The following is a 10,812-nucleotide window of genomic DNA, read 5'->3' on the forward strand; positions in this document are numbered from 1 at the left end:
ACAGATAAGGAAATTGATCAATGACTTGTTCAAGTCAGAGCTTATAAGCAGTAGAACCAGGATTGAAATCCAGGCAGAACTTGCAATGGGCTCCTAACTGGGGTCTCTACCACCATTCTCTGCTGCCAGTTATTTTCTTAGACTACATCTAATCACATCGCTCTTACTTAAAATCTGGGAAACCCCCACCTACTCCTTCCATTACCCAAAGAATACAGCCTAACTGTCTTAACTTGTCATCTCCAGTCCAGTTTCAATGAACTCGAGCATGCACTCATAATACATTAACAAATAATTACAAGTCGTAACAGTTGCTTCAAAACAATTTTCCATATACTCTCCCAAAACCTTGTGACACGAGCCGGTTAGCCAACAGTTCTGGTAGTTTCAATAGCTAGTCCAGTGCCAAGATGATATGCCCTGACTTTGCTGGCTTGTTCACTCAGTGCTCTTAGCTTCTTACCATTTTTCAGCCTATCAGAATGTTTCATCCCTGTTTTGCATACATCAATCTTTCTTTTGCCTGCATGCCCTTCACCCTGCCTGGTAAATGCATATAAATCCTGCATGATTTCTATGGTTCATGTGACCCATCATCCTAGCTCTGACTCTATTAGGTAAAATACATTCTTCCCCAGACTAACTTTCCCACTAAAACAAGAAAGAGCCATATTCTAAGAAAATGAGACTGGTTAGCAAAAATGAATAGCATGGGGGAGGGGGGTGTTTAGAGAGAGAAAAACAGCGGGAAGCTGGATATCAATGGATTTTCTAATTAAGAAGAAAGCCATAAAGGAGTGAAAGTTTCCAGAAAAGGTGGGGATGGGATTACTCAGCGGAAATAAAATCAGACAAACTTCTGTCTCTTTCCAAATCTTTGGCCTTGAGAGGCTCACAAAGAGAGAAGTAGCTTTGGTGATGCAAGAACCCAAAATCTACTTGATTTGTTTCTCTTTAAGACAGGGGAGCTCAAACATGTTTGCCAACGAAAGGTTACTTCTGAAATGTAGTCCTGTTGCCCGGCTGTAAAGCATCTATCACAGCAAAAACAACACAGCCTAGACCTGCAACCCAGTGCTTCAAGTACCGTAGCTCTGAACCTCTCACTACAACCGGCTTAGGTAAGTTCTGTGATAACCTATATTTTATAGGAATGAGGAAGCCAACGCAGAGAGAGGTTAATAAACTTGTCCAGAGTCACTCAGCTCATAAGTCCCAAAGTCAATATTGCCCACCCCACTCCCTCCACCACCACTAATAATCTGGCTGCAGTGTGAGTGCTCGTAGCCAACATGTAATAAGGGTACAGAAAACAGAGCCCTTGACCTGCCCCAGACTTTCCCAGGTCCTGCATTCACTGGCTTAGATCGTCTTTCCCAGGCAGAGTTAAAATCTAGAGATATTCAGGTCAAAGCAGTGGGCAAATGGATACTGTGTCTGAGGAACAGTGGCTGAAGAGGAGCAGTAGGGAGAGCATTTGTGATGTTGCAAGGTTTGCATCTCTCTGGCAGTTATAAAAATTATCATAAGCATCATCGGAGGAGGGGTACAGTGTGCATAAGACCTGGCTCCAACTTCCAGTATTTTGTATTCGGGAGCAAGTCACTTAACATGTGCAAGTATACCAGTTCTCCATTATAATACAGTCTGATGATGGTAACAAACAAACATTTAAAATAATAACAATGATGAGAATTATCCTGCAGCCCTTGGTGGTGTTGTAAGGAGCCAGTGAAATAATGTGTGTGCACAGGCAAATGTCAGCTATTTTATGACAATTGTGGTCACTAGTCTCTCAGACTGTCTGAAAAACTTTCCATCCTCTCCACTCTCCCACGTACACCTCTCAAGCAAAACACTGATTCTGAGAAGAAATGCAAATGGCCAACAGGTATATGAAAAAATGTTCAACATCATTTATAATCAGGGAAATGCAAATCATAACCACAATGAGATACCACCTTACACCATTGAGAATGGCACACATTGTAGCACTATTCACAACAGGTAAGCTATGGAAACAACCCAAATGCCCAAAAAACAGATGACTGGATCAAGAAGATGTGGTACATATACACAATGGAATACTATCCTGCAATCAAAAAAGATAAACTCATGCCATTTGCAGCAACATGGATGGAGCTAGAAGGGATCATGCTCAGTGAAATAAGCCAGAAGGAAAAGGAAAAATATCGTATGATTTCACTTATAGGAGGAATATAAGGGAACCAAGTAAGGGATCAGGGAAAAAAATTAACAATAATAATAATAATAATAATAATAATAATAATAATCAACTAGCAGACAACCATAAATAAGAGACATTTCTGCAAGAGAGAGGGAGGAAAAGGGATTAAAACGGGAGAGACGAGCACAAGGGACTATGGTGATGGTTCATGGGTGAACTGGTGGTGGGAATTTTACAGGGGATACACAATGACATAAAAGACATTAATAAATTATAAAAAAGTAAAAAATAAAAAATAAAGAATGGAAACTATTCTCAGAAAAAAATATAAAGCACTGATTCTGACAGTGTTTCTAGACCCAAATAACTTTCCAATGTATAATTCACCCCTTAAGCAAAATTGCCTTTTACAGTGAGGCAACTTGACACTCTAAAAATTAAGTGAGATGACCTGTGACAAGTTGTCATTCTCCAAGATTTACAGGGCAGCTTTGGGGTGCATGGAGTTTCTTCAAAGAAAAGTCATAATTGCACCAAATATTCCACAGCTGCCTGCTCATCCTTCACTTCTTTTCCCACACAGCATGTGGTTACACTGCTGATATACTACCTCCAATGCAGCGTCTGTCCCATTCATCTCACTACCTGTTTAGGTGGATTTATACATCAAAGTAATATTTAAGGGGCCTCCCTGGATTAAGAGCAACCTATGAAGCTATCTGCAGCCACTGCAGCACGAGTTCGATCCCCAGCCAGGGAGATACCCACATGGTGCAGCAGACCTCTCCTGTCTCACCCGCTGCTACTCTCAAAAGTGTATTTCAGTAGATCCACCTGTTCTGCTCCCCACTCTGTCTCTGGTGAATCCTCTCACCGCCCCCCCCCGTGCCTCTGGCTTGTGCCCCAGTTCTTGTATGCATACATAGATAAATCTTTAAAAAAAAAAAAGTAATATTTAAGTCCTAACATGACAGACAGCGGGCGGTTTTAGTGCAGACACCAGGAGCGTACACACATGGGGATGGAGCATGAGAAAATCACCCCAGCAGCCAGGCATTTCAACTGCATTTTGCCAAGTAATTAGAGGGTCTGAACAAATTTCTCAGGAACCTCTTTGGTAGTCTGTGGAGCTTGGTCTTTAAATGGATTTTCACCTTTAAACAAGACAGTAGCTAGAATGACATGAAAATTACCATTCCTTCTATTTTTGTGTTCAAATTGTCTTGATTTTTTAGCTTTACCCAAGCTATCTATGTTCCAGAGACAAAATTAAAACAATCTACCAGCAGTTACATAGGGTGATGATGGATAGCAGGTATGTGGTCAGTAATAGGGACATTTACTATTAAAGTAATTTGTAGGATATCTGGGACACAATCTCCTTTTCCAGATGAAGACCATGAAGTTCTCTAGGGTTAATATTCCCTTTTTCTTTCTTTGAGAAAGGGATATGCATTTTGCATGTATGATTAAGAAAAGTGAATATACAAAAATCTACAGTTGCAGAGGCAATATGGATGGTATTCACATTAGGTGCTTCATGAAAAGGGGCTTTATTCAGAATTCATTTCTGTATCTATCAGCTCCTCTGATGCACACATATAACTGACCAGTTTTGCAGAGCATCCCCAAAACCACCATCCTCCCAACCCCAAATAATCACATGGTTGCCCGAATGACACTGCTCTCTCAGTTGCTATTAATGCAGAAATCAGCTAAAAGGCATTCAGAATTACAGAGTTTTTCCTCTCTGACCTCTCTGGACCAAAACCAACAGAACCCTGCCACCACCCCCCACACCTGTATTCACAAGCACAGAGAACTAGTTTCCTCTCTTTCCTCTTTTCAAAACAGGGTCAATGGAGATGAAGAACTCCCTCTATCTCTCCCTCCCTCTTCCCACTTTTACTTTAATCAATCAAAATGCCAATGAAACAGGAGGCAGTACTTGTTTTGTGCCCTGGTTTTATTTTTCTTTTTTTAAGCACAAGTATCATTTCCTTCAATACAAATGTATAGTGCCTAGAAAAAAATACAATAATCTTGGTTACTGTCCAGCAGGATCATGTTCCATTGCCTATAGATCAGTTTCTCCATAAAAATACATTCTTTATTTCTAGGACACTTTTAAACATCAGGAATTCCTTGTTTTACAAGGACCTCTGTAAAGATAATTTAAATATGCCAGTGATGAATGTCTAACATATCTAAGAATCAAAGTGATTGAAGTGAGCTAGAATTCAACACCAAGGATACAATAGTTGATACACAAATATATAAATTATCAAATTGCAAAAATACATCATATTTTGTATATACATTTATATCAAGTAATAAGTTACTTACAAAAACAAAAATAAAAGCTCAGGTGTGCTTCTCCTGATTCAAGGGTGAAATGCACAGCATTCCCGGCACTTAGGGCCCCACAGCAGTCACACCCCCACGTGCAAGGGGCGCCTGTCACTTGGCTTGAGCAGATTGCAGAGTTCCCAGTATTTTGTCCCAGTGTGTGAAGTAAGGAGCGAAGTTGCAGTTAAACCGAGAATGATGCAGGTCGTGGTGTGCCACGCCCCCGTACCACCCAAAAGGAAGCAGCCTGTGCGTGGACCAGGGGAAATCGTAGCCCGAGTGGTCCTCCACCGACAGCCAGATGTTGACCACGTGGAAGATGAGGACAGTGAGCGGGTGGCACTCCAACAGAGTCACATTCACCATGTCAAAGAAGCCCAAGGAAAACAGCTCCCAGAGGCTCACATACTGGGTGGCCAGGGCGAAAGAGGACGTGTTCTGGTGGTGCATCTTGTGGAAGGTGCGATACAGCCAGGGGACCTTGTGGTGCAGCACGTGCCACACGAAGAACTCGGCGTCGAAGAGCAGCAAGCAGAACACGACATCGCGCACCAGCTGGAGCAGCTCGGGGGCTTGGGTGGGCAGGAGAGATGGGCGGCAGGCCCAGTGCAGCATGGTCCAGGGGAACACGAACACCACGTGCTGGTAGAGCGTCTGCCTCAGGCAGAGCAACAGCTGCCGCGGCGTTGGCGAGAAGTCAGGGTGGATCTTGTAGCGTCGAAGTGTGGGCACCCAGGGGCACAGGGCGTCCAGCACCACAAAGGGCAGGCAGAAGCCCACGTAGGTGGTGAAGGCGAAGATGATCGGGAAGAAGGGAGACTGGGTGAGAGCATCCGGGGCTCTCAGACGGTCCCAGAGGGGCTGCAGGAACAGCTGCCCGGAGCTGCAGACGACCTGGAGTTCAGTGCGGTTTTGGCCGCTCATGGTGAGACAGTGCCTGCAGCTGCGGCCGCTGGAGCAGCGCTGGCTTTTCTTTGGCGTTGCGGCCCCGCCCCGTGATGTCAGCGCCTCTCCGCCGCTCACTCTGGCTGCACAAGGTTGCCTGAATAAATAAACCCACAAAGTTGCGCTTAGCTGCTATAAATACACCTATACAACAGCATTTAATCGTCTTTATGCATGCAATATGCAACGACACTTAGCAACTTGTCTATGCCTATAGAAAGATCATGTTCTGATTTTTTTTCATTTTTTTATTTTACATATTTTTACATCATTTTTCATTTTTGCACAATGTATGCATTTTCGCCTTGGTTATAGTCCCCGTACAATTCCCAACCCCCTTGTTTGATCCTACTCCCTCCTCCCCCTCCACCCCGTGTGTCTCTGGTTTATCGTTACTTGTTGATTTTGAGTTTTACTTTATTATAATTAGTATTTTTCCTGGTCCCTTACTTAGGTTTTCTAAATTCCTGCTATGTTCTGATTTTTAATTGACATGCAACTTACACACGATACAATGAACAAATCTTCAGTGTGGTTTCTGAATTTTGACAGCTCGGTTCCCCGGGGTCATCATCACCCCCAAAACAAGAGAATATTTCCATCACTATCAGAAAGAGCTCTTTTGTAATCAGTGCAGAATTACCTGTATTTAAATGCTTACATAGAGTTGTGTTTCTGTTTTCCTGAGGACACAGCTTAACCGCCTTTTTAAAAAACTTCTTAGCGCAAGAACTTTTAAAAAAAATTCTGTATTTCGCATCTTTTCTGTCTGCGCACGCTTGTATCAATGTAACCAACAACGAGTTGCAAACTCACCTTTAGCGGAGCGAACCGACAATCACTCGCCCCGCGCGGCAGCAATCAGCGGAGAAAGTCAGACGCGACCGGAGACGGGCCGGGACCGAGCCAGGTCAGCGTCTCGGAGGGGAGCTGTCCCCGCTGGCCACAAGCTCCAGGGCGCACCGCACGCACACTTGAGCGGAGGAGCCCGCAAGCCCAGGCGGGGAGCCCTGGCCACCCGGAAAGAGAGGGCATGAACATAGGAGGGCGCGATTGTTAGGCTTCGCATTGCACAAAAAAAAAAAAAAAAAAAAAGGTTTCTGAATGCTGGTTTAACATCCAGTGCCTGCCCAGATCTCCATTTGGTGTGGACGCAATGAAATCAGTAATCCACCCACTTTGTTTCTCAAGGGAATCTGTGCGTCCCGAGGCCTCGCTGGAGGATGGTGATCCCAGCAGATGCACTCCCCTGGCCGGCTTCGCGGCGCCGGCTTGCCCCTCACCCATCTCGATCCTGCCCCAGTAACACCTCACTAGCCCAGAGCATCCATTGCGCCGCCGCGGGCCCCCTCTCGGCATTTCTCGCCGCCTTCAGACTGGGGTTTCTGGCTGGGGACTGAGCCCTGGTGTGTAGGGCGGCAGCTCTGGAGAGAAGCCATGACGAGGATGAAAACCAACTGGCTCGTTTGAAGCGCGCGCCTCTAGGGATGCCTGATGGATACAAGTTTTGGACAAAAACTTGGAAGCCAGGGACCACTCCCTTGGTCTGTGAGTTTGGGGTCAGCGCTTCGCTCCTCTAAGTTTTGTTGTTGTGGGTTTTGTTTTTTTTTTTTGTGGGACCCACGCCAGTGGCCGGGGATCGAACCGGCGCTACAGAGGCTGTGGGCAGCCTCGCAACCCAGCGCTCAACCGCTGCGCCACCAGGGGAAGCCCTAAGTTTTGTATTTCCTTATCCCTCCCAAAGGGAAATAATAATCGTGGTCATCTCATAATAACAAAACAACAATAATGATAATACCACCTGACCTCTATCTCACTGAGGTGCCAGCCATTACTGAGTGTTTTACTTAAAACGCTTTTATTCAATCCTTAGAAATCCTGGGTTCCCCAAGCTGCCAAGAAGTAGGCATTATTATTGTTGTTGTTGTGATTTATAGAAGTACAAAGTTTCTGACACACAGAAAATAGACAAAACATTATTTTAAGCGTGCAATCCACCTTCTACCAAAAGAATAATGGAAGAAGTTTATGATGTAAATCAAATCAAATTATGTAAAGAGAAAAAATATAAGCTATATATTCTGAGGGAAAAATGAATGCACCAAAATGATAGACCAACATGTAGATCTAGAAATACAATAATACATATGCCTCTTATACCATCCTACACTAGTCTATATATAGATCCTAAATAATGTAGCTGTAATATATAAGCCAATTCATAACTTATAATAATGATATGATAATATAGAATATAGAGGACATGTATGAGATATATAGTATGTCTCTCTCACACACACATCCATAGTGGGCCAATTTATTATTCAGAACCTCCCAATTATACATCTGAACTGCCACTAATGGAATATTCTTAGATGCCTGTTCTTTGGAGCCCTCAGGTCCTACCAAGGTTTATTTTTCCAAAGTTCACTGTGGAACTAATATTATGATATTCTGCTTGTATCTTGATATTCTGCTTGTATCTTGATAAGATAAAGGTTCAGAAGCACCTCTGAGCTTCTGGATGACCAATGCAAAAAGGGAAAGAGGGTGGGGTTTTCCAGTGTTGCATGGATATCTCTATGATATCGTAGAAAGGTACAATGCAGCCTCTTGACCTCTCTGCTGGTTTCTTCTACTTAGACAATCTGTTCTTTCCAGGCTCTTCTTCAATCGTCCCCTTCCGGCTGTGCACTTTAAAGGAAGCCCAGGAACTTTCTTCTTTCCCAGCCCTTTCCTATTTCCTGTTCCATGGCCCTGCTCAAGGAGCTTCTCAGAGAGAAGAGAAAGGGCTTTCTCTCCTTCATTCTGGACACACCTGTGCTCTAAAGGGACCATCAAAGCTCAATTTCTCAGAGTCTTCTCAGAGGTAAATATCAATCATATTTTTCCCTCAACAGAATTAAGGAAATCAACCTTTGGATTTTCTTCTAGAACATGCTGTCCTGTTCTTAGCATTTCATCATGCTTGGATGACCTGGATGATCTCAAAGTGTTTTCAGTGGGTGGCACTGGCAGATTTGCTTGATTTATACTTAGCTATTAGATTTTCTGTCAAGACTTTGAGTCTATCAGGACTTTTGAGTCCCCAGTCCTCCAACCAACCTATTCTTTTCTTTCCTTGGTTCTACCAACTATCACTAAGTCTGTTAGAACAGTCTCTGTGGAACAAAGACGTTGCAGCCAGCGCTGGAAGTCACAGCTTTGTTCAGACTTTCCCCATTGCTCTCAGCACTATAAAGAACAGCCACCACTTTCCTTCTCACCAGTCCATGTCACCACCCATATAGAAATTTCTACAAATGCAACAATCACAGGAAAGTGGTCAGTTAAAATCTCACAGTTGCCCACTCTGACATGGGGGATGCTGGAAAAAAAGACCCAATATGTTGTGTGAGCCAAAACAGCATCACTCAGTAAATCAGAATAAAGTGGAACCCTGTTTAGTCTTGACTAAAGAGGTGTCATTTCTTGAACTGGCAAACATGCACCTTTAAACATTTTTCATTCCACTAAACTTATTTAGTGGCTTGCTAAGGGAATAGAGTATTTTTATATATTTTCATATCCACAGAGTCAAGCATTATACTTTGTACATAATGAGACTTCAAAAGGTATTTGTAACTCAATTCTCATTTTAAAAGATACTAGCTCTAAACCAAAGCTAAAATGTAGAATCATGATTTGTTTGGTTGTTTTCTAGAGCTCTAGTTGATGAACTTTAAGTCTATTTACCTCCTCGAATGATTTTCCACAGAAGGGGGTATTTACTGATTTGGCCAAGCTATTTCTTGTGCTTCTCCACTTGATCAAGACTTTCTATGTATGGTTTTTATCTTGGTATGATCTTTGGAAGACAGAAATTGTTCTTCTGTAGAGATCACATGGATCAATTCACTTATCTGAAGGTAGAGCAATCACATTTGTACATTTTTAACACAATCTCAAAGTTATTTGGTAGCAATTTACCAAAAGACTTTATATATTGCTTCCTCCCTATTCTACATATAGAACATGTCATTGGCAAATCCATTACCAATGACATAATCTCTTGTTTCTGTGAAATTTAAGATTGCTTCTTCCTTTCCAGAAATAAATGACTGTCTTGGCATGTAACTGAAATGATTATTCCTGGATCTCAGAAATGAGAAGTGTTGTAACATCTTAAAGCTATAACTTATAAGACTCATAGAGGGTAGAGTAGATCAAATTGAATCCTTCATTAGAAAGATGAAGACTCAGTGTCTCAGTACCAGAAAAATCCAGACAGCTAGCTGGGTTAAATAGCAAGATACAGCCACATGGACAGCTGAGTGGGTCAGCATCAATTTCTAGGTAGGTACCTCTGCTCTGCAGGAAAGTTTTGTGTTGAAATAGGCCCTCAGAATTGCATTTATAGGGCAGTTTACAAAAGACCCAGAAAACATTATCCATTCCAAAAACAATGGGGATGCTGATAATGAATTAGCATGTTTGTTCCCCACAAGAGACATCTGATACCCTTATTTGACACAGACACTGAGGTGTATTTGGTTTTAAATACACTCTTTATATTTCTTATCCACATGGACTTTCTGTTTAGCCAGAAATGGTGGGTGTTTCAACTACTATTGTTGGAATGCTTATCAACCTCTTAAAATATTTAAAGCATATAAAATTGTCCTTATTAAAAGGCATATCATTGCCTGGAGAGCAGAGAAAGTGCTGGTGAAAGAGTTGTTGAAAAGAGCAAAGCCTTTTGAGAAGGCACAATGTTAAATGGAAAGTATTCTTAAAACAAGTTGGTAGAGAAAGTGTATTTAGTTTGGAATTGAATTTGAACTCTGCACCCAGCACAGTAAGTTAAATTTTCTTTTTTTTTTTTTTAAACTTTTTTTTTATAGAGGCATGTTTTATTTATTTATTTATTTGTTTGTTTGTTTATTTGTTTGTTTGTTTTGTTTATACATGCACTGGGTACAGTCAGAAGCACGGGAGGGTGAGAGAATTCACCAGAGCCAGAGCGGGGAGCAGAGCAGGCAGAAGGACCGAAGGACACTGCTGAGGGGAGCAGCGGGCGGCAGGAGAGGTCTGCGCGCCATGTGGGACCCTCCTCCGGTGGCCGGGGAGCAGCCGGGGATGGAACCGGCGCCGCAGAGGCCGCGGGCAGCTTCGCAACCCAGCGCTCAACTGCTGTGCCACCGGGGAGGCCCTAAATTTTCAATAAATATTTCTGAAAGAATTATTGACAAACTTCTTAAAATCAGAATTATTACAACCTGATACTGTCTTTCAGGGATCACATTTTGAAAATCTCTCCATATTACACATTTAACAAATTAATACCGTTG

The 10,812-nt window shown here is 42.6% G+C and overlaps 1 protein-coding gene across 1 annotated transcript; it reads right to left on the reverse strand.

Annotated features, from left to right (window-relative positions):
• Positions 1–4,496: 4,496 nt before the first annotated feature.
• Positions 4,497–5,475, reverse strand: CH25H (cholesterol 25-hydroxylase). The gene has a single exon (XM_037496603.2). It carries the CDS (start codon positions 5,459–5,461, stop codon positions 4,649–4,651), a length of 813 nt encoding a protein of 270 aa, XP_037352500.1. The 5' UTR covers positions 5,462–5,475; the 3' UTR covers positions 4,497–4,648.
• Between the last annotated feature and the right edge of the window lie 5,337 nt (positions 5,476–10,812).

The sequence above is a fragment of the Talpa occidentalis genome, unplaced genomic scaffold (genome assembly GCF_014898055.3).
Source record: "Talpa occidentalis isolate TD23 unplaced genomic scaffold, MPIMG_talOcc4v2.1 talOcc4.8, whole genome shotgun sequence".
NCBI lineage: Eukaryota > Metazoa > Chordata > Mammalia > Eulipotyphla > Talpidae > Talpa > Talpa occidentalis.

Bases quoted from the DNA above. Each gene is read 5' to 3' on its own strand.
- CH25H (XM_037496603.2), bottom strand. From the start codon at position 5,461: ATGAGCGGCCAAAACCGCACTGAACTCCAGGTCGTCTGCAGCTCCGGG.